This window comes from Vombatus ursinus, unplaced genomic scaffold (genome assembly GCF_900497805.2).
Source record: "Vombatus ursinus unplaced genomic scaffold, bare-nosed wombat genome assembly UNPS02010788.1, whole genome shotgun sequence".
Lineage (NCBI taxonomy): Eukaryota > Metazoa > Chordata > Mammalia > Diprotodontia > Vombatidae > Vombatus > Vombatus ursinus.
Window position 1 is genome coordinate 3,599,672 of NW_020950566.1, and position 25,190 is coordinate 3,624,861.

Sequence of the window (25,190 nt, forward strand, 5' to 3'; positions counted from 1 at the left end):
AGATTCATAACTGTCTTTGAAGAGGAGAAACTGGGATGGCAGAAAAAAACACGATGCAGGGAAAGGGAAAATAGAATGGAGAGGAGTCATGTCAGAACTTTAGTCTGATGGGTGTCTTTTCCCTAGAGTTGAATTCTTCATGTTCTGTATTTCCTTTCCCTCAAACAACATGTAGAATTAGAGTTGATACATTTAATCTACATGTTTTTCCAGTTAGCCAACAACTCAAGTTATATCTGTTAAAATTTTGTCAGCAATCATCATGTGGGAAGACATTGAATTTAGGTATAAAATATCCATTTGATTAGAATATTGTTTAGATTAATAATTTTTAAAATGTATATAGCAATTAAACATGCATTATCTTAAAAATATAATATCCTACATAATGAATAATGTTTTGATTCTGCTTCTGTTAGTACTACGTAAAAGGAATGAAAAAAATGATTTGATTTCATCACTATAATAACCAGGTGTAAATGAATGGTAAATTGTTGGACTCTTTATTCAAGGTGCAAACAAAATTCATTGTTTTGTTCTTGTTTTTGTTTTATTATCAAGAGTACATTTTTCTTCCATTTCAGTGATTGATCACAAGATCTAATGGGGCATACAAAAATTAGTCACCTTGCATGAAAGAGTCAGGATATAACCAATTTAAGAACATCTTCTCCTTTATTACTTTCATGCCGATTTGGGAATTTACTCATATATAAATTGGGTAGTCTTCCCCAAATGTATCCATATTTTCCAAAGCTTTGCATTGACCTGATGAAGAATGATTTCCATTCAGATATATGTTCTCTGTATGGCACTTAATAAGGGAGATTAATGGTGGAAAAGTTCCAAGAAGAGCTGTCAGAATTTAGTTTATTGGTGATTGTTACAGAAGGTTCACCCTTAGCTATAATGGAAATAATGTGTCCTGAAATAAGAATGGTATCTGGATAGAGAAAATAAGTTGGCATATACATACAAGACCAGTGATAAAATCTTTACAACTTTGGCTTTTATTTTTTCCTGTTGGATCTCCCATCTCCTTAATATTCCTCTGATCAGTTCCAGAATGGATAATAAAGATTATATATCCATTTTTGGAAAAGACTAATGATGATAAGCTGGAGATCCTGCCATCCTAAGCAAATAATTGAACTTTTATGCCACTCTTAGCTCTATGCGTATTATATTGTACTTCTGATCAATTCATTAGGATGCATATGTGAGAATTTTGTATTTTGAATTATGTGACTTATTGAACCATAACAAATGTGTGTTCTGAATTCTGAAAATTTAATAAATGGTTCAAAAGCTTAGGTTTTCTGTAGGGGAGTACAAGTGAATGAAATGATTCATGGCACTGAAATGCAAAGCTTATTTAAATAAGTGGAGTTTTTGATATAATGCCAGAAATGGGAAAAAGCATTCTAATTTAGGTTTAGCCAAATAATTCAGTTTTCTCAATGGCTTACCCTAAAGGAAGTCAATTATCAGTGAGCTAAAACAAATGGTGAGAATACTTATATTCTTAGATCATTTGGCTTAACAAGAAACTCATTCTTAATCCATGTAATTTAACTTAGGTTGCAAAGAAACGTTTTTAATTTTTCCAAAAGGTAACTGTTAGTCTATACGAGTACTCAAGTTTGTTGGATTGATAATTTAGAAGTGTGAGCTAAAAGACATTTACATGGGAATGCCAATAGTTTTGTCCCCTTTTCTATCATATTTTAGTAATGAATAATTTAACTGCATTTCAGAGAGCCTCTACTTTCCTGAATATAGTGCCATCACAAGTACAATGGCAAATTCTCCACATTAATCATGGTAAGGAAGCATAGTGTAGTGGCAGCCTGCTAGCCTTCAAGTCAGAAGATTTAAGTTCTAGACCTTGTTTTGCCATTTACCAGTGATCTGGGTGCCACATTCCTGTCCTTTCCCCTCCTGGTGTTCTGCCCAAAGGAAGGTAAATTTTGATGGCGGAAAGTTATCTAGTTAACATGGGGTTTACTGGCTAGATTTCTTTCTCAAAGACCAAGCCTTAAGCTCAATTCACTCTGGATCTCATGGATTGGACAACAATAGGTCCCTACTCAGGCACCACTTAGTGGTTATTTTTTGGGCCCTCCTGGCTCTGAGTGAATGCAAATAATAATTGTTTCTCTTTTGGCCAGCAACCCTGAAGGTCTTACCCTCCCAGTTTGATTTTCTTTTTATTAAAGGGGCAATCCTTGACTCACTTCTTAAAGAGGCCTATTCACTGAATGGGCATTGTCTCTCTCAAAGTGAGAACCTGAAAAGACCTTAGCTCACAAGGGCCAAGGTCTCCAACTGCATCCTGGGCCATCCAATCCTCTTGATCGATATCTGGTCACTGGACCCAGATGACTCTGGAGGAGAAAGTGAGGCTGGTGACTTTGCACAGCCCTCCCTCACTCAAATCAAAGTCAATTGTAAGTCATGTCATCATCTCCCTGATATCATGGTCCTCGCTGAGAACAAAGGACAAACTGCAACAACCATCTTTCCCCAGTCTCTTCATCTGTAACATGAGGATCATAACACTGGCCCTAACTACCTCATAGAATAATTTTAAGCATCCAATGAGTTAATTATATGAAGTGTCCTGTAAACTATAAAGAATTAGAGAAATGTTAGGTATTATTATTGTTATCTGAATGGAGAAGTATATCTATGCTTGCAGTTGTTGAATTGAGCAATTTTACTTCCTTTGCTCAATAAATCTTTCTGTCTAGAATTTTGATCTATGTCTCTACTAAATAAGAGCTCTTACCATGTCTGGAAAGCTTACTAACTCTTTTATTTCCCTGCAGTGTTAGGAGCAGCCTCAGATAGGCAGGTCCTATGGCATATCTGCTTTAGAGGTCTTTTGACCATGCCCTTATCCACAAGCCCATGGCTGCAACCCTCTCCTGATTAAACATACCACTCCAGTCGTGTATATGCAAACACTCCACTCATGTTTGCATTTCCACAGGCATGTGTTCTTTCTGTGAATCCATCTCACATCCTACTTCTATTCTTTGGCCCCCCTCCCTAAAACTGTAAATCTTTAACCAGCCTGAAGTAGGCCTTTAGGGGCCATCATTCACGATATTACCCTGCATCAAATGCCAGGCAGTTGAAATGAATCTCGTTTTCACATTTGAAGTTGGACACCTTTCAGAGAAGGCAATTGTTCACGTACAATGAGTTAGTATTGGATAGCACAGAAATCTTGTGCCATTTTCCCTTTCAAAGAATTTCATGATACCATTGCTATGTCTCCATGGAACTCTTAGAGAAACCATTGTTGTAGCACTCACTAATCCATTCAAATAAGACAGTTCGATCAGAAATCATATTTGATCTGTTCTAGGGAAGTCTCTGGCAGTTTAACTAAATGAAAGAATCAGCTGATTGAGTGGGTGTTTTTTTTAGCAACTGTATACAATGTTCAGAATGAGTCATTAAGTAGAATAAGAAAATATATATACACACACACACATATACACACATATATATGTATATATATGTGTGTATATATATGGCATTACTATGTGTCCTTTTACTTTACCTTAATATGCCATGCACATTTCTCAAACATAAACTTGGTTATAATTTTGTCTTATAAATCATGTTTTGAAGACAACTTTGAATTTACCTTTATTATTTATGGTAACAGTTAGCATTTATAAGGGACTTTATAAGATTTATGTATTTAAAAGATTTGCCAAGTATTTTACAAAGGAGAACTTATATCATCTCTCCCTCATCCCTTGTCTTTGGGGATAAAGCTGTTCCAATTAGGTGCAAGAGACAGCCTGGTCATTGAATCTATTTAAGAAGTAACTAAGCAATAAAACACCAACTATGGTAATAGGGAAAGATTTTGATATTCCCAGTGTTAGAAAGTTTCGTAGGTGGTTAAGCCACATCTGATTCTGAAAAATCATTTTATGAATGATTCTACTGTAATCATCATTTTTGAGCCTTCAGTCAAATGAAAACTAGTTAACTCATGGGAATAAGGTTGCTGGATTGAATGCGTCTGTGCAAGCCTTTGCAAACTCATTTCCAGTGTCAATATTATTCTTTATTCTCTATAGATAAAATTTTTATCTCTTGCAGAGTGAAATCTAAACAAATTTTAGTGGACTTTGGTAAGCTTCCATTCTGTTCATCTTTACACATAATTCAGAATGGTGAAGGTCTGTCAGTTGTGACAGTTGCACTTCAAGTCAGAAATTTGATTTTAAGAAGTTTTTTTTGACAAAATTATTTCCTTTCTTCTGAATTTTATTATTATGCCTTTAGTTGTTAAATGTTTTCTATTAAATTAAAATACCCCTTTTCAAAAACCAATGTTAGTGACTATGCCCTTTTTTCAAGTGTCTTCCAAGTCACTAGAAATCCTTTTATCTGCCATATTTTAAAAACTGAAAGCAATAGATAAACACATTTTTATAAACAAGAAAATTATGCTGTTCCACAGTAACAGTTTGGACCATTTTCTCTGGGATACTATAATGTCATATGTCAAGGGATGCCTTAGGTTTTTTACAATTGCCCTATTTGAATCTGTCTTGTATAAAAGTTTTCTATATTTCTCTTTTGCTCACTATTCACTTTTCTTTGCTTTTTCCTCTTGAATGGTTTCTTTATAAGTATCTATGCATATATACACATACATGCGTGTACGTGTAAACACACATGCATGTTGTGAGAAGAAGTATGGCTTAATGTTTAGGGAGCTAGCCTCTAAGTCAAGAAGTCCTGGATTCAAGTCTCATCTCTGACACATACTGGCCATGGGACCCTAAGCAAGTTGCTTAACCTCTCATTGCACAAAGACAATTCTCTAAGACTGCAAGTTACATATGAGTTTCCCATCTGCATCACTGAAGGGAGTTTGCACGGGCTTAGGTTAGGTCTGGACCAAAAAACATATACATGTACATATATATACATACATAAAAATGTTAATATTACTTAATTTATATGAATAGTTATTGTAATTTACATTAATATTATATTATTTAATTTAAATGTACTTAAGATAAGTTGTCTGACTAGGTAGATGTTGTAAAAGTTCCAACTCTTACCAAGTTATTCCTTTAAATATAGGGAGATAAACAAATGGTGACAGTTTGATTCCCTGATTTTATGACCATTATCTTTCAGTCCATTTTCTGTGGCTGATAGGACTGAATTCATTTTGTACTAACTTTGTGTTGCAATTTTCCATTGAAGATAGATGATAAACAATTTGTAAAAAGTATCACATTAAAATGTTTTAAGATCTACTTTTATTTATCTTTGCCTTGCTTCTACAGTACCTATCTCCTTAAGAATTTCTAGTTTTATATGTATAAATGAAAAAAAAACACCTATTAAATGTCATGGAATGGGGCACATGAGAGTCCTGATTGATAGATTTTAAAATTATTTCTTGCTTTAGGGTAATAGATTTAGAACTAAAAAAAAAAAGTCAGAGGTTATCCAATCTAACCCTTACTTTTTACAGATAAGGAAATTAAGACCCAGAGGGATTACATGGTTTGCACACACTTGCATTGGTAGAACAATAGTAAAGACAGGATTTGAACCTATAATCTTTTGATTCTCTACCCAACATTTTACATTAAGGTGCCTCTGTAATAAATCAATTATTTTTAACTCTTTCTATTATTTGTCCTTGAATTCAGAAAATTCCTAAATAAAAGGTGTTATAGGCCATGATTTCAGAAATTTATAGGACATTTCCGACCTACTAGACTCTGACTATGCTAGGTAAAGCAACTTTTCTTGGAATTATAATGAACCAAATAAAACTAGACAGTGTCACAATGATAGAGGCATTTGTGTTATTAAACAGATAAAATAAGCAATGCCACAGGATCATAGCTATTGAGAGTCCATGGGGACCTTAGAGATTCTTTAGTATAATTTCCTTCATTTACAGATGAGAAAACTGGGAACCAGAAATATGCAATGATTTTTCCAAAATTACGTAGCTAGTCATTGGAGGCGACAACATTCAAACTCAGATTTCCTCCATCCCAAGACAAGTCAACAAGCATTTGTTAAATACTTACTATGTGTCATGAATTATGCCAAGCACTGGAGATACAAAGAAAGACAAAAACAAAACAAAACAAACAAAGAAACAAAATGTCTCTGATCTCAAGGAGCTCATAGCTTGTCTTTCTGTTATACCATAATACACCAAGGTCATTGCCTTCTGAATAGCTGAAATTTTTCTCTAATCAGTTATTCACCAACTAGGTATGGAAAAAGATGCTCGTTTCTTTGAGTCCTCAAATCTAGACCATTAATTTCTGGGCAGGTGGAAGACCCTAAACATGGACATAGGCCAAACAATCTATTTTAAGTAGCCTCCCATCATGTGCTGCCTTCCTTCCTATACTGGTGCTACTGAATGAAGGTAGAGAAAATGACACTATAAATATATAACCTCAACTGTGCCCTCACTGCTTCAAGGGAATTTATTAACACCCCTCTAATTAATTTACTATCCCACTCACTGCAGTGGCTCTTCTAACCTTTTCATTCTTCCTTAAGCTTCACATGGATCCCCTTCCTCCCCACCCTCTCATTTGACAACTTTGCCTCATAATTTTATTGAAGAAAAACCTGACCCTATTGACTGAGAACTCCTTCACCCTTCTTCCTCATCTTAAATTACCAAGATGCTTTCCACCACTATTTCTTCCTTCACTTTTGTTTTGCAAGTGGTCTTTCTCCTTGCTAACACCAACCCTTTGGAGACAATAGTTTAGTGATCCTATTCTATCCTGTCTTCTCCAACATATTGCCCTCTCTATCATCACCACTTTTCCACTCATCTTCAATCTCTCCCTGTCTACTTATGATTTCCCTATTGTCCATAAACATGCCCATGTCTTTCCCATCCTAAAAACAAAAACCCTCACTTGATCCTTCTCCATCTGCAGGCTATTGTCCCAAATCTTTCCTCCCTTTTATGACTAAACTCATTGAAGACAACTACAATAGGTAATTCTACTTCCTTTCCTCTTAACATTCTCCAGTCTGACTTCTAACCTTATCATTCAACCTAATATTCTTTCTTCAAAGTTACTAGCAATCTCCTAATTGCTAAATCCAATGGTCTTTGCTTAAACCTCATCTTTCTTGATCTCTCTGCAGCCTGTGACACTATTAATTGCTCTCTTTTTCTTGATATTATCCTTTTTTTAGGTTTCTGCTTCACTCTTCTCTCCTTGTTATCCTCCAACCTATCTGAGCTCTCCTTCTCAGTCTCCTTTACTGAATCTCCATTCAGGTCTCACCTGATAATAGTGGATGTCCCACAGGGCACTGTCCTAGGTTTTCTTCTCTTTTATACTATTTCACTTGGTGATGCCATCAACTCCGATAGATTTAATTATCATCTCTCTGCTGATGATTGTTAAGTCTGTTCCATCCCTAACCTCTTTTCTAACTTCTAGTCTTGCATCTCCAATTGTTTATTGGACATCATGAACCAGATATCCTGTAGATGTTCTATACTCAACATATCCAAAATTGAACTCATTATCTTTTTACCCACATTCTCCCCCCCACCACTTCCAAACTTCTATATTACTGTCAAGGGCAACTCTTTCATCTTCAGTGATATCCTAGATATCATCCTTGACACCTCACTATTTCTTACCCCTCATATCTAGTTTGGTGCTAAAGCCTGCCAATTTTACCTTTGTAACTTCTCTCACACATACCTCCTTTTTTCCTCCAACACTGTTACCACCTTGATGCAGAACTTCATCATCCCATGTCTGGACAAGTTTAATAACCTGCCATTGGTTGGTCTCCCTGCCACAAGCCTCTCCCCACTCCAGTACATCCTCCACTCAGCTGTCAAAATAATTTTCCTTTCTTTTTCAGGCAATTGGAGTTAAGTAACTTGCCCAGGGTCACACAGCAAGTAAGCATCTGAGGCCAGATTTGAACTCAGGTCCTCTTGACTCCAGGGCTGGTGTCTATCCCCTACACCACCTAACTGACCCAAAATAATTTTCCTAAAGTGGAAGTCTAATCATATCACCTCACACACCCCACCTCACCCTGCCTGTTCAGTAAACTCCAGTGACTCCCTATCGCCATGAAGGTAAACTATAAATCCACATTTTTGTTGTTCAGAGTCCTTCAAAACTTGCCCTAAATTCCCCTCCCACCACAACCACCTTTCTACTCTTATACCTTATACTTTAAACACATACTTTGCAATCCAGTGACACTGACCTTCCTGTTGTTCCTTGCACAAGACACTCCATCTCCTGACTCTGGACATTTTCACAGACTGTCTCCTCTCCGCCCCCTATGCCTGGAGTACTTTCCCTCCTTATCTCTGACTTGTGGCATCTCTGGGTTCTTCCAAGTCCCAGCTAAAATCTCACCTTCCATAGGAAGCCTTTCCTGACTGCTTTAGGAAAGTCCATGGACACAAGTAATCAATCAATAAACACTTATGTGCCAGGCAGCGTATAGAAACCAAGTGACGAAGAGCTAATCTAATATAAAATTAGGAAAGCAGATTTTTTTTGAATTTTACTTCTTAAGAACCATTTCCCCCTTCTTTTTATAGCTTTACTTTAAATATTGGCAACTGTTGACTCACAGTCCCTTGTTTCCTGATTCTGATCCTGGCTTCTTATGCCAATCCTCCCCTCTACAGTTCTTACATGGATGTTAAAGATGGGGAGAAAAGCATTCCAATTCTCTCATTAGTTTTACTTCCATTCTTTATTTTTGAGGGACTAAATGCTTTAGAGCACATCTTCCCATCCATTCTTAGCCTCTTCTCCTTTTCCTTTCTTTCAAAATTAATTATGTCTTAATTTCAAGATCTACTACCTTAATTAAAATCAGTAGGGACCATGAAAAAGTGAATATTTCCTTGAATTTATAAGTTTTTTTTCATTTCCACATCTTTAATTTCACAGCAGGGATCTATGTTCAGCTAACACTCAGTTGTGCTGACATTTATAATTAAGACATATGGCCCTAACACTCAGAGATAAACTATCCACTATATGCAATAATTTTCCAAGTCCTGTTAATTCCACCTCCACAAATTCTCTTACATCTGTCCTCTCCTCTCTACTTGCACTGCCATCATTGCGATTTAGGCTCTCATTACTGTTCCCTTATACTGTTGTAATAGTGTCCTAGCTGATCTCTCTACTACCATTCTCTCTGCTGTCAAATCCATGCCTCCTACAATTGTCAAAGCAATAGTGCACAGGTGTCACCGTATCACTCCTCCAGTTTGAAGTTTTTGGTGTCTCCCCGTCACACACTGGATAAAAATAGTCTTCTTACCTTGGCAATTAAGGCCCTCAACAATCTGTCTCCAAGTTACTTTTCCAGTCTTTTTCATAAATTCTACATTCCACTTAAACCAGACCAGTATTATCTAATCTTGTCTTACTTTTTCCTACTTCTGTATAGTCCCAGAATTTCTAAGTTGTAAGGAACTTCAGAGGTCTGCTTGTCCTACTCACATCTGAATAAGAGTCTTTTCTATTACATCCCTGGTAAGTGGTCCACTGGCTTCTGCTCAAATATCTTCAAGAATGGAGACTCCACTACCACATCTTTCAAAAGAAACAGGATAGGTAAAAGGGTATCACTGCTGATTAAGAAAATATGCTTATGAGGAAATCAAGGGATAGAGTAGGGATAGGAAGGTCTCAAGACCAAAATGACAATAATACAGAGAAACAATTCTGATGAGGAATAAAAATGGAGTTGATTAAAGAGATTGGTGTGAGTATACAGGTAACTCTTTGCCAGAGTTTTAAAGAGGCATGTACAGAATATAAAAGCCAAGACTAGGTAAAGGAGAATGAATACAGAACCTTGGCACAATCCCATAGGAGTAGTGGCAACCGTGCTGAAGTTTAAAGTGAACTGACAGGTAAAAGGGAAACTAAAGACAAGAAAGTGGGGAATATGTTGGATTAGGAAAAAGAGAAGGATCACAGAAGGAGCTGGATTTCAAAGGAGGCAGAGTTTACTTCTTTTTTTTTTTCTGGCAAAGAGAAGGGTCTTCCACCTGGAAAACACACACACACACACACACACACACACACACACACACACACACATATGGATAACATGAAGATGCTATCTAAGATTAGTAGATAGAAGTAAGAAAGTACCTATCTTGATGCCCTTCGTGAGTTAAAGTCACTACACCAAGATGAACTATTTATTCCCCAGGGTTCTGAAAAGACCTGGAATGTGCTTTCTGAGCCACAGTCTTTGAATGATCTTAAAAGATTATTCAAATAGGAGAGCTTCAGGACTGGAAAAGGGCAAATGTTGACCCAATTTCCAAAAAAAGGAGAGAATGGATTCTGAAAACTATAGGTCAGTAATATGGGCTTTGATTCCTTCAATAATATATTATTAAAGGTATGTTTAATGAACATCTATAAAAGAACCAACATGATCTCATCAAGAACAGGTCATCCTAAATTCATTTTCTTTTCTGACAGGGTTTCTAGACTGGTAAATCAGAGGAATTTGCTATTATGGGCAATGTGACCTAGTTAGGTGGATTAAGAACATGGAAAATGTCTGAATCTAAAAGAGATTCAATTTCAATTGGGAAAGGAATCTCTAGTGAAGTGCTCCAGAGATACGTGCTTGGCTCTGTGCTGTTTAACATTTTTTAACAATGTCTATGTCAGAGAGTATAGATGCCATACTTATCAATTGTGTGAATAACCAAGAACTAGAAGGAATGCATAACATGTCAGATGAGAGATTGGAGGATCTGAAAAGATCCTGACAGGCTAGCACATTGAGTTAAATCAAACATAATGAAACAATATGGAAACACGTAAAGCTTTCCACTAGAGTTAAAAAAAAATGAACTTCACTAATAAAAGATGAAGGAATTGTGGCTAGATGGCGATTTATCTGAAAAAAAGATTTGGTAATTTTGTTGGTGTGCAAACTCAGTATGAGTTAATAGTAAGCTATGGCAGCCAATAATGCTAATGTAGTTTTAGATTAAATGAAGAGAAGTATGGTGTCCAGGGCCAAGATAGTGATTTGGCCAGACCACATTTGAAGTATTATGTCCAATTTGAAGCACTATAGTTTAGAAAAGATAATGATAAGCTGAAGAGTATCTGAAGGAGATAAACCAAGTTGTAAAGGGTTTTGACATTGTGCTATAAGAGAATCAGTTGAAGGAATTGGAGATTCTTAGCATGGAAATGAAATTATTTAGTTGTATGTGTGATAGCTGTCTTCATATATTTAAAGATTGTCATGTGGGAGAGATAGAAATTTTGTTCTACTTGTTCCAGATGGAGGAACTAGAAGGATAGGTGCAAGTTACAAAAAGGCAGAATCAGACTTGAGGTAAGGCTTCCTAATCATTCTTATCTCAGAGTAGAAGCTTGGGAGGTAATGATTACCCCTTAATTAAAGTCTTTAAATGAAGGCTAGATGACAATTTGTCTGGTATGTTGTTATTGTACAGGAATGGGTTAGACCAGGTGGCATCAGTGCTCTCTTCTGACTCAGAGAATCAGTGATTCTGTGACCTGGCACTCACACTATTCAATTTAATCTTAATAGATTCAGTCCATCCCTCTAAATTGTCAACATCTTTGGATCCCAGCTCTGGGGCCTTGGAGCCTGACTGTAATCCAGTGTGTTTAAGTATCCCTCCCAGTGTTGTATTATATGAAAATTTGATAAACATGCCTTTTATACCTATAATTGTGTCAATTTTGAAAATATTGAACAGTATAAGACCAAAGATGTGTCCCTCCACTCCACAAAGATATTTTACTTTAGACTGATGACCATCCATTAGTCACTACTCTTTGGAACAGCGCCGAGCCCAATGACTCACACGTATAGATGCTTAATAATTTCTTGATTAATTCATTGGGTCCTTTTTGACTGGAATGCTCTCCTTCCATATTTCCACCCGTTAAATACTTCTCTTCTTTCAAGGCCTAGTTCATGTGACCTCCACCCTTCTACTCACTGCCTCCATAAAGCTATAGCTGATCTCTCTATATGAAAGTCATCTCCTTCTCCCTAAATATTCTATAGTCTCTTTTATACACCCTTTCTTTGCTTTTGCCACATTCTGCTTTTCATTAAACTCATTTGTATATGTCTTATACTCTCTAATAATAGACTTTATACTCCTTAAATGTAGAGACTACATTACTTTTCATTTATCTATCCCTAGTACTTAGCACAGGACCTTACACATATTAGGCCTACACATTTTTAGACACTAAATTGAAGATAAACGGGGCAGCTAGGTGGTGCAGTGGATAGAGCACCGGCCCTGAAATCATGAGTACCAGAGTTCAAATCCGGCCTCAAACTGAACACTTGACACTTACTAGCTGTGTGACCCTGGGGAAGTCACTTAACCCCAACTGCCTTAAAAAAAATAATAAATTGAAGATAAACTATACAGTCACATGGTATATACAAGTCCTTGTCACTCTAAGACTATTAAACTTTCCTTATATAAATATTATGAAAGTATTTAAATGACTAAATGTTGTAACACATTAACAACATTAAATTGTTAAATAATGTAACATATTAACAACATTAAATTGTTGTAATAGGTATTTTTAAATACCAAAGTGAAACGAGGTATGTAACTACTACCTTGAAAACCATAACTCTACTTTTTCTTCAATTGAGAGTGTTGAAATTTCTAGTTAGTATTTAGTTATTTTTCATTTGGCCACTTAATTAGTACATTATTTTTCTTTAGTGAAGTTGAGGGTTGAAAGGGAGAAGGGAGAGAATCCTAGTTGCCTTCTGCTAATAAAACTCACATCTTATTAGGTTTCTATTTTTCAGCTGGTGATAACTTCTGACTCTCCTGCTTAGTTGTCTTAGGGAAAATTTTGTCTTGTGTGAGTTAAAGATAACATTTCACATTTACTATTTCCCTGTAGCAACCTATGTTAGTCTTTGCCTGTTATTATCAAAGGAAGGAGATGTGCAGTATTATGCAGGCAAGAGGGATTTAGTTTGTTCTTCTAAAAAGATTGGTAGGTTCCTTACCATATTTTTCTGGGAAAGATTTTTTTTACTCATATTTCTTATATTGTGTTTTACCAGAGAAAGTCTATACTTCAGTAAGACAAGATTTTTGCATTTTTTATTTCTCAGACATATTGACTTGAGACTTAAGGCTGAGTGTTCTGAAGAGATGATTTTTTTAAAAAAAGTTTGAGCAAGTAGGGTGCAGCTAGGTGGTACAGTGGATAGAACACCAGCCCTGAAGTCAGGAGGACCTGAGTTCAAATCCGGCCTCAGACCAAACACTAGACACTTACTAGCTGTGTGACCCTGGGTACTTGCCTAAAAAAAAAAAGTTTAACCTAGTGAAAATAGTAGTCTGTGATCATAGATGTAGAGATTTCCAATTCTGCTACAGTAAAATAAAAGGTACAAATTTGAACTTTTCTACATATGTAAAAAATAAAAAGGAACTTTTATCCAATTCTTTTTGTCTACTTGTTGGACAAACATAGTTCTAAAAAAAAAAGGCAGGAGATCTTACTTCAAGTGATTAGACCCATAATAGAACACTGTGTGGAGGATGGTGTTGATTTTTTTTTACATCCCCCCCCCCTCAAATTACTTTTATTTGGAAATATTTAGTTGTGATGTTTATGTGATTAGATGCAGTAAAATGAGACTATAATCATGGTATGCGAATTAAGAGAAATTTAAACAGCTTGTCATTTTTTGCCACATTCTTGGGACTTTTTGAGAAATAATCATAAAGGATATTGTGAACTTAATGCATTGTAAATCAAAACGTGTATTAGAAAGACAAATGAGATGAATGATTTCCCTTATTTGTATGAGTTTTTTTTATGTGTTTGGTGCAGAAGAAAGCTTAATTTCTAGAGAAATACTTTCAACAGTCACTTTTAAAATGATGTGAAAAAATGTTTGAGATTGTTGGTTTCAACAAATGAATCTGTTTCTTTGTTCACAGCTGCAAACGTTTTTTGAGACATTCCTCCGGGTCAGTTCTCCTCTTCAGGCCTTTGATAACATGAAGGAAGCTATAAGTAAACTTCTGCTGGCAGCCGAAGCATTCAGGGAAACGTCTACTCTGGGACCAAAGACCATCAAAAGGTAAGTAATAGCACAAAACCAGGGCCTTCATTAGGATGAGCTTTGGCATCAAGGTGGGCTATTTAGAGGGGCAGATCTGGGATCTCTGCTTCCCTGGCTGCTTGGTTCTCTCTTCCAGGGATGCTTCCTGCCTTGTCCACTCTAACCTCTGCAGTAGTTGCCATGGCAGCAGTCTCCTCTCAGGATAGTTTCTTCCCCTCATTAACATACCAAATTAGTTCCCCCCTCCCTTACTTCATCCTATTCATTGCCCCAGGTGCAGACTAGTTACAACTCTGAACAAAGCAAAACAAAAATCACCCTAAAATTGGCTTTTATAGAAAATGCACATCAGTAGAATTATACAGCATAATCATGCAGCTAGGTAGCACAGGGGATAGAATGCTGGACCTGGTGTCAGGAAGACCTAAGTTCAAATCCAGCCTTGGATCAAACTAGCTGTGTGATCCTGGGTAGGTCACTTAACAACTGCCTGCCTACATGAGAATAATAACAACACCTACCTCCCATGGTTGTTGTGAGAATCAAATAAGATAATATTTGTGAAGCACTTAGCACAGTACCCGGCACATAGTAGGTGCTTCCTAAATGCTTGTTTCCTTTCATCCTTAAAAAGTCTGTGCTTCTTTTAAATATATTTATGATAGGACAAGGAACAATACTTGGAAGTTTTAGAAAGGCAAATTTAGGCTTAATGTAAGAAAAAAAAACCTTCCTAACAACCCCAAAGTGAAATGGGCTGTTTCAGGAGATAGTTGGCTCACTAAAAGTGGGTATTGTAGTGGATATAATTTAAGCGTATGGATCCCACTAAGATGTCCATTCAGGTTCCTTTCAACTCTGAAATTCTATGATGCTGCAACAGCCTATTGCAACTATACTTACAGAGTATATTTACACACATTTATGTATACATATTAGATTACATAGTATATTTCATCAAATATCTTGGAGTATATTCAACAATGATGAAAATAAATTGAATAAGTAAAGTTATAGGATTTTTGCTTCAATTTTGTCCTCTTTAAGCTAAACCACCCCCATAATTTGCATGTATATTGAGCTTTGATTTTTATAAAGAAAATCTTAGCAATTTGGATGTATCTAATTAAGCAAAATAGTTCATTAAAAACCTGTATTTACAAAATCTAGTATCTTTAATTCCTTTGTAGCCAAGTACTATGTATTTTAAATTCTAACCAAAATTGCTTCTGTCTCTCTAGGAAAAATTTAAAATGACAAATAATGAAAGGAACATTCAGTTTAGATTAATATTTTATGTCATGATTAAAGGGATCTCTCTATTTAATCTTTAGAATGTGGTATAGTGAAAGTTTGCTATTTTCCCAGTTAAGGAAGTTGGACACATTTCTAGCTTCTCTTTAGTCAGTTTTACAATATGGTTTCCAATGTTGAATCTGTGGAATGCTATGAATTTTCAGATCAAATGTGATGGTCAAAACAATGTTCAAATCTAAATTAAATTTTGTCATTGTATATTATTGAATCTATTACTTCCCATTTTTCCTTTATTAATTTATTAAAAATAATTATACTCAATTGGTTATAATTTTTAATAGAATGATACCCAAAAGATTAAATATAGTGAACAAGGAAAGTTTTTCATGTCATTCTATATTTTTGTTTCAGGTGCAGATTATGTTTTCAACTTTTAACATTTGATATTGATTATAGCAGCTCTTTGAACCCATTAGTTCTTCAGGTAAGTATGTTAAAAGCAGGTATTTTATTTCATAACTAATGATTTGATCTTCTCCAAGATTTTGCATGTGTGTCTAGTTTGAATTTATGACAAATGTATAGTTAGTATCTAGCATCAAAATCTTGAATAATTTAATTCTTTTGTAGCATAGGCATAGAGATGCTAGATTCATGTGTTCATTTTTTCAATGAAACTGATGAAATGGCTACTTTGTACAAGGCACTGAGATACTCTTACTTATATAAAGAAATTGTATTAGAGTGGGAATCAGAGGAGTGGTATATACACAGAGAAATATGATATTTAAAAATCATAGATTCAGAGCTGAAAGTTGATCTTAGAGTTCAGCATGCCCAACTCCCTCATTTTACAGATGAGAAAACTGGGGCCCCAAAATGTGAAGTGACTTGCTCAAGACCATGTAGCTATTATATATGGGAGGTAGGGCTTAAACCAGGATTTCCCTGACTCCAAATCCAGAAATCTGTCAATAATTCCACGTAGCCTCTAAAGAATGCTGATCATGAATAGCTAAATACCAAGAAACAAAACTCAAGCTGGTAGGAGGGTAACCAGGAGAGAACTGTTCCACAGAAACCACTGGACAGTAGATTATCCAGAAAGAAGAAAAGTCAAGAAAGATGACAACTAAGAAAAGGCTTTTGGTTTTGGCAATTAAGAAAACTAGTCACCTTTTAGATAATAGTTTCTGTGCAGTGAATGTTCTCTAAGATCAATTTCAGTTAAGCCTAGAGGAATGACTTTGTTTCTTAACTATTCTTTAACTACTACTTGTAAAAATAGATTTTCGTAAAGTAGTCTTTGAATTAGTGGAGAACAGTAGCATTCTTACTCAAAAATAGCAGCTAATCCAATCCATTTGTTTGAATGTGGGTTAACATATGCACAGCTGCTTCAGTCTTCTCAAACTGAAGCGTAGGCTTGAGTTGGTCTATATATTTTAAATAGTTAAGTATTTTTTTTCCTGAAAACTTAACACTGAACATAAGCATAAACATCCAACTTTATTAAGTAACTATTTACATTTAAATTAATTAATTTTGGGTTATACAATTAAATTGAATAGCTCTGAGCTTTTTGGGAATTTAATTTTCCTAGTGGGAAACACATGTGAATTGTACTTTGATGCCAATATTATCTACTCTAATAATAGTCTCTTTCTTTTCCACCTGGTTAGTTGATTTTTTTCTTTTCTCGTGCCATCCTAAAACAGCTCTCAGGAATTATTTTTAGAAATAGGAAATTAGGATAGTTCATTGGCTTTGTCTGAATGGAGCCATGTTTTTAAGGGGAGGAGGGATGGAAAGGAATAAAACACATGTTGACCCAAATATTCAAAACAGGCAGCTTGAATAGCCCAAGTGATCAAAATGATTTTAAATTTTCCCCTCAAGACACTATGACACTCAAGATTGTTCTTTAGAATCTTATATAATGAGACCATTTTCATTTCCTATAACTAACACATTTAGTTCAGTAAACTGCATGAAATCATTAATGTCATAATGCTAAAGTTTTCTAAAGCAACTTCTCTATATGGTTGATAGTCATTATTTTATACACTTTATACACTTTTTATACACTTTTTTATACGCTTTCTTCTGTTCTTAACTGTGCTGATCAAACATGGTGTCAGTTGGTATATAATGGAATAAAGTATCTTACTACTAAAGAGAGTTACTTTGACTGGTTAACCTATTCGTAGTTATGATGCATTCATTAATTTTGTCACAGATGAAAAAATTATGTATTGTTAAAATTTAGTACTAATCTGTATGAGATCGCTGTCCTCCAAATAGACCACTAGAGGTCAGTTCTGATCTTTAATTGTAATAGAGAATAACGTGTCTTGGGAAGAGTAATTCTACTGCACTAAAATAAATTAATATAAACATATTTGCCAAATATATTTTTTCTTTTTCAAAGGTGCATGAGCATTTTAATTTTCAAGTTGATGATAATCTTCATTTGGAGGACCAAAATACAAAAGAATTCCTTTTAAAAGACACTTTCAATTTTCTCTTTGCCAATGAGTCTTCACTTTCCATTTTTTCTGAAGCACTTCAAAGAATTTACAGATCAGATATAATTAAGGTAAGATTATATTTGTATATTTAATATTTCCTCATTTGTAGTCGGTCTTTAGCTGAATATGTGATCTTTAAAAGAAATATGAATGTTATCTATTAACAATAATAGCAATAATTGATTTTAATTCTTGCTCTAATACTAGCTAGGTTCTTTAAGACCCTCGATTTTATCTGTAAAATGAGGATAATAATGCTGTACTACTTAAGAGATACTCCTGTTATCTCCTCCTTTTCTCTAAATTCTGACTGAGGTACCCTTTCCCCTTACTAAGGCCAAGCACTTTACATGTCCATTTCACCCAATCCCCTTTGGTCTTCTCCAGCAGATTGTACCCTGCATCATTCCATCTCTACCCCTCATCTTCAACCTCTCCATATATAATAGTTCCTATCCCACTGTCTTAAAAAAATGTCAATGTCTATCCCATCCTAAAAATAAAAACAAACAACAATAACAAACAAAAAACTGGGGGAAAAGGCCAGAGCCAAGATGTTGGAGTAGTAGAAAGTTATGTATCTGAGCTCCACAAAACTCCTCCAAATAGACCTAGAAAATACACCAGACCTAATATTGATAAGGAAATTCAGGAAACTGTCACAGTGAGTCCTTTGTCCTACCCCACCTTCCTACTGGAAGACAGAGAGGTCTGCTGGCACTGGGGCCTTAGTCAGGCCAGGAGCATATCACACTAATGCAGAACACTCCAATGGCCAGGAAGAGGCTGTGTGCCAGGGCAAGAGGGGGTCCTAGACCCATGTGGGACATCCTCAAACCCATACCAGACTACAACAGGGACAGATACCAACTAGCGCTAGATGCTCACTGCCTAGTTCTGATTCACAGATCAAGGGTGGACTGAGAGGGGGAACTGCTCACAGGGATGGCATTCCTGGGCTGTGTATAAAGATGGGAAAAAAGTTCAGAAGTAAGCAGCAACATTTTGGCTCAGACAGGAGGAGCAGAGGGAGATCTCACTTCCAGCATCTAGCCTGGCCTACAGAGGAATTACCAGGGCTGAGGAACCTACAGTTCTGTCACTCTGAACCAGTAAAACTTCCTAGATGGTTGATAGGGCCCAACTCCAACAGTATTCTGTTGTAACTGACCAAAACCCAAGTCAGCAATGGATATAAACAGGCAGTTTTCAGAAGAAGACATCAAAGCTATCTACAGTCATATGAAAAAATTGCTCTAAATCACTATTGATTAGAAAAATGCAAATTAAAACAACTCTGAGATACCACCTTACACCCATCAGAAATGAAAAATGCTGGAAAGGATGAGGGAAAATAGATACAATAATAAACTGTTGGTTCAGTTGTGAACTGGTCCAGCATTCTGGAGAGCAATTTGGAACTATGCCAAAAGGGTTATAAAACTGTGCATACCCTTTGACCCAGCAATACCACTGCTAGGTCTGAATTCCAGAGATAAGGCCTAGGCGTGGTTCTGTTGTCTTAATAAGCTTAATAGAAGAATAGAGAGGGAAGAGGAATATGTGGGGGGAGGGGGAGGGAAGGAAGGTTAGGGAAAATTATCTCACATATTTAGAGTACACAAGTAGTTATCTATATAAACAGGAAGGAGAGAGTAGTAGGAGCAATTGACACTAAAACCTCTCCCTCATCTGAACTGGTTAAAGAAAAGGAGAATACACACCCATACCCATACACAAAGTTGGTTACAGAAACTCATTTCAATTGACAAGGAAATAGGAGAGGAAAAAGGAGGGGAGGAGACAAATTGGAGGGATGGTAGATTAAAAGAGAGTTTAGTCTTAAGCAAAAGAAACTCTAAGAATGTACAAAAGTATGTATAGTTCTTCTGAGGTCAAAGAATGGGAATCTGAGGCAATGCCCATAAATTGGGGAATGGATGAACAAGTTATGATATATAAATGTGATAGAATACTATAGTGCTATAAGAAATGATGAAAGCAATGGTTTCAAAGAAACCTGGGAAGACTTGTATGATATTATGCTGAATGAAGGAAACAGAATTAGGAGAAAAACTTATACCATGACAGCAATATGATAAAAACAAACAACTTTTGAAAGAATTAGGAACTCTTATCAGCATAATGACCAACAATTCCAGAGGACTAATGATGAAACATGTTACCTACCTCCAGATAAAGAAATGAAAGCATTAAAGTACAGATTAAGACAAACATATCTACATCTGTATCTGTCTTTCTGACTATCTATCTGACCGATGTGTAAATGTATTTTGATTAACTATATGTTTATAACAGGGTTTGATTTTCTTTCGTTCTCAAGGTGGGGGTGGAGTGGGAGGGTGAAAAGGAAGATTTTTGCTGATTGCAAAGAAAATATAATTTAAAACAAAAAACAAAAACCCTTCACTAGATCCTACTATCCCCCTCAAGCTATCATCTCTTTTCCTTCTCTCAGCCAAACTCCTTGAAAAGCTGTCTATATTTACCACCTCTAATCATTCACTCTTTAACCCTTTCCAAATTGGATTCTAACTTTATCATTGAACTAAAACTATTCTCTCTAAAGTTACAAATAGCTTCTTAATTTCCAAATCTGGTGGTCTTTTCTAAGTCTAAATCCTTCTAGCCCTATATAATATATTTGATGCTGCTGACTCTCTTTTCCTCCTAGGTGATCTCTCCTTTCTGGGATTTCATTACACTGCTGTCTTCCGGTTCTCGTCTAACCTGCCTGTCTGGGTGTTCCTCAGTCTCCTTTGCTTTCTCAACAGCCATATCATGCACCCTCACTGTGGATGTTCCTCAAGATTCTATACATTTTCCTTCTCTCTCTCAGCCCCCATGGTTTAACTGCCATCTCTATGCAAAGGATGCACACACAAATATGTATGCATGGGTAGATATGTATATATATATATCTATATACATATATGTATCTATATATACTCACACATATATGTGTATAGATAAATAGAGATAATTTCCAGCCCTAATCTCTCCTCTGAGCTTTACTACAGTATTACCAATTGTCTGGACTGCCTGGAGACATCTCAAATTCAACATGTATAAAACTCAACTCATTATCTTGTCCCCAAAACCTTCTCCTCTTCCAAATATTCCCTATTTCTATCTCATCTTGTTGTTTTTGTTTCCACATCACAGATTCATACTATCACATATTAAAGGCTGAAAGGGACCTTGGAGTGGAAGTCATCTGATTCCACCTTCTCATTTTATAGATGAGGAAACTGATGCCAGAAAGCTAAGTGACTTAAGGTCACGTGGGCAGGAAGAAGTAATTAGAGAATTGTATTAGATGGTCGTGAGGTTCCTTTCAACACTCCTATTATTCTTCTTACAGTTGGAGATTTCCAAAGTATTAGCAAGAACTTGAGATAAACAGTATTAGTTGGTAGAAAAATTATTAGTATCAAAATAATTATTTATAATGTTATATTTCAGGCAGATATTATAATGGGGGGGGAAGCCCTAAAATCGGGAGAAACCTCAGTTTGGATTTTGCCTCTGGCTGACTTTTACTAGTTGTGTGATGATGGACAAATGACATACCTTCTTTGAGCCCTTCAATTTCTCATCTGTAAAATGGGCACAATAATACTTATACTATCTACTTCCCAAGGTTATTGTGAGGGAAGTGTTTTGTAAACTTTAAAGTAACATATAAATGGGAATAATTATCATGAATTCTTTATGATAAATATGAGTTTCTCAGGAAATGTGTGAAGATGATTCTGAAGTATTTTTCCAAGTCACCACACCTCTTCCATTTATATTATTCAGTTTGTTTAGCCAAACCTTTTTATTGTTGTCATCTTGGAAAAAATAAAAGGCATATTTCAGACCAATATTATTTACTACAAATTCAGAATGAGTAGAGGCTAAATGAAGAGGTTTAAATCTATTTTTAAAATTTTCATCCACAGATGCTTGCAGTGTTACTAATATCGGAGCAGGGTAAAAGTTTAAATGTTGCCATCCATCGTGCCACATACTAGGGCGCTACTTACTTAATAAACTTAACATTGGTTCCACGTAGAAGTTTCTCTCTTTCTAAATTCCACAATAGAAAAGCTGTTAGAATCTAGAAAGCATAAAATGAATAGGAAAAGGATTATAACCAAGTATTGAAGGTTTCAAATGGGACTGATTTACTTATGAGAGAAGGGCTTAGGCCTCAGATTGTCAGCTTCATGTGGTCTTTTTTGACTTGGTGCTGTTTCCTTTTTTGTTTTACCAAACCTGCTGTCATTAAAGCTTGGAACCACAAAATCCCAAAGTAGTGGTTATCTTGGTACTTTCTGTTCCCAAGAAAGTATCAAAACAGTGAGTGAGGAAAAAAAGGTTGTTGATAGAAAATGTCTACTTATTTTGGACCTCAAAATAGTAAAGTCATAAATTCTGCCTTTGTTTTTGGCAAATAACATATTATAATGGAGGGGGGCGGGGCTGAAAATGCTCTTCTTACATCCCAAACCTACTATTTAAAATCTCCTTGACTACCAAAAAAACTGAGATGTTTTACCTGGGTTTACCTTGTTAGAAGGTGTTCAAATTTGAAAGTGTTTCCATTGTGACTCTTGCTGCTTACATAATTAACTAAGCCTTGAGTATCTCATCTATTTCCTAAATTAGTTCAAAAGAATTTCCAAAGGAAGTCTCTTAAGTGTTTTGCACATGGTAGGAACTTGATAAATCATAGAATTTAGAATTGGGGCAGCTTGGTGGTACAGTGTATAGAGTATGGGACCCGGAGTCAGGAAAACTCTTCCTGAGTTCAAATCCGGTCTCAGACTCTTACTAGCCATGTGACCCTGGGCAAGTCACATAACCCTGTTTGCCTCAGTTTGCTCGTCTGTAAAATAAGCTGGAGAAAGAAATGGCAAACCACTCTAGTATCTTTGCCAAGAGAATCCCGAATGGGGTCACGAAGAGTAGGACACAACTGAACAACAACAAAAATAGTGCATTAGAGGTCATGTAGTCTAATCTCCTCATTTTACAGATAAGCAAATAAAAGCCCAGCGAAGTGAAATGGCTTCTTCTAAGCAACAGTTATATGCAAGGTGTTGTATTAGATACTTTAAGCTTTGTAAAGCATTTTCCTTACAATAACCATTTGGGTCAGGTAATATGTATGTGTTATGATGCCCTTTTTGCAAATAAGAAATTGAGGGTCTCTGAGAAGTTTAATAACTTGTTCAACATTTCATACCTAATGTCTGAGGCAAGATTGAAAACTCGGTCTCTGCTGATTGATTTTGAGTCCAGTGTTTTTTCCACTACTAATCTGCCTCCATTATAACATTATAAATTATTCTTATATGTTCATTCAATAATTTCCCTCCAGATCTCTACTTAACAATATTGTGGAGGTTTCTAGGTGTCTGTAGAATATAGCATGATAGAGGAGTAGTGCTAGAAGAAACCTTACAATGATTTAGTGCAAATCTATTTGTGTTCATGGAATCTATGGCCCTATTCTATAAAGATTTATAGAATCATACCATGATAGATTGAAGGTCAGAAGGAATCTTAAATGAGAGGTCATCTAGTCATTCCCCCTCATTTAACAGAAAAGGAAACTGAGGCCAGAGACATTAAGTGTTTTTAATATATTTTTATTTCATTAACTATTTCCCAATTAACATATAAAAAATTTAACATTCATTTTTAAAATTTTGAGTTCTAAATTCTTTCTCTCCCTCTTATCCTTCACCTCCACACTGAGAAGGCAAGCAACATGATATTGATAATACTTTAAGTCATGCGAAGTATATTTTTATATTAGTCACGTTGCAAAAGAAAACACACCAAAAAAAACCCAAGAAAAATAATATCTTAAAAATATATTTCAATCTGCACTCAGAGTTCATCAATTCTGTCTCTGGAGGTAGACAGCGTTTTTCATCATGGGTCCTTTGGAATTGTCTTGAATCATTGTCTTGATCAGAGTAGCTAAGTCTTTCACAGTTGGTCATCCTTATAATATTGCTATTACTATATACAATGATCTCTTGCTTCTGCTCACTTCACTTTTCATCAATTCATATAAATCTTCCCAGGTTTTTCTGAAAGCATCCTGCTCATCATTTCTTATAGCACAACAGTATTCCATCATAATCATATACCAAAACTTGTTCAGCCATTCCCCAAATGATGGGCATCCCCTTAATTTCCAATTATTTGCTACCACAAAAATAACTGCTCTACATATTTTTGTACAAATACGTCCTTTTCCTTTTTTTTTTGATCTCTTTGGGATACAGACCTAGTAATGATGTTGCTAGGCCAAAGGGTATGCACACTTTTGTAGCTCTTTGGGTTTAGTTCCAAATTGTTCTTCAGAATGGTTGGACTACTTCATAACTCTACCAACAGTACATTAGTATCTCAGTTTTTCCACATCCACTCCAACATTTGTCATTTTCTTTTTCTGTTATGTTAATCAATCTGATAAGTATGAGGTGATATCTCAGAGTTATTTTAATTTTAATTTATCTAATAAATAGTGATTTAGAGCATTTTTTCATGTGACTATTGATAGCTTTGATTTCTTCTTCTGAAAACTGCATGCTCAGATGTTTTGAACATTTATTAATTGGAGATTTGCTTGTATTAATTTAGCTCAGTTACCAGTGCATTTGAGAAATAAGGCCTTGAAAAGAGAAGCTTGCTATAATTCCCCCCCCCCCCCAGTTTTCTATTTCCCTTCTAATGTATTAGCTTTGTTTGCTCTCTCTTCATACTGCTTCCATGTTGAAGATACTCCGTGAATCAATTGCTGAGGGTCACACAACTACTGAAGAACAAAGCAAATTTGTAGCTTGCTCTGAGTGTCAATAGAACTGGAATCAAGGTTTCCTAACACACAATTCAGTTCTCATTCAACTATATTACTTACTTTTTATTACTTTTTACTATTTTGTGACCTCCTTAGACCAATAAAACAGTATTTTCTTTAAAACATTCTAAAACTCAAGGTTTTTTATTAATTAAGAGTTTCATGTCAGTCAATTCAAAATATTCCAGACAAATGAACCTAATTTTGAAAGAAACTAAAGATTCTAAGGAGTAGAGGAAAAAGGAGGGGGTATTTCTAAGCCTGTATGCCTAAACAAAAGCAGAGAAATCAGACATGAAAAATCAGGTTTAGGAAAAGGAAAAGGCTAATGGGTC

General features: G+C 35.6%; 1 protein-coding gene across 3 annotated transcripts in view; it reads left to right on the plus strand.

Moving 5' to 3' along the window:
• CPED1 (cadherin like and PC-esterase domain containing 1) overlaps window positions 1-25,190 on the plus strand; it is a 407,972-nt gene that overhangs the window by 165,520 nt on the left and 217,262 nt on the right. For all 3 annotated transcript variants that reach the window (XR_003568539.1, XM_027855149.1, XM_027855150.1), the window contains exons 8-10: window positions 14,057-14,199; window positions 15,850-15,922; window positions 17,870-18,037. Coding sequence is in view for 2 of the 3 variants with exons in the window: in XM_027855149.1 (XP_027710950.1) it covers window positions 14,057-14,199; window positions 15,850-15,922; window positions 17,870-18,037 (384 nt within the window). In the remaining variant the exon portion in view is untranslated. The remainder of the gene's footprint in view (window positions 1-14,056; window positions 14,200-15,849; window positions 15,923-17,869; window positions 18,038-25,190) is intronic.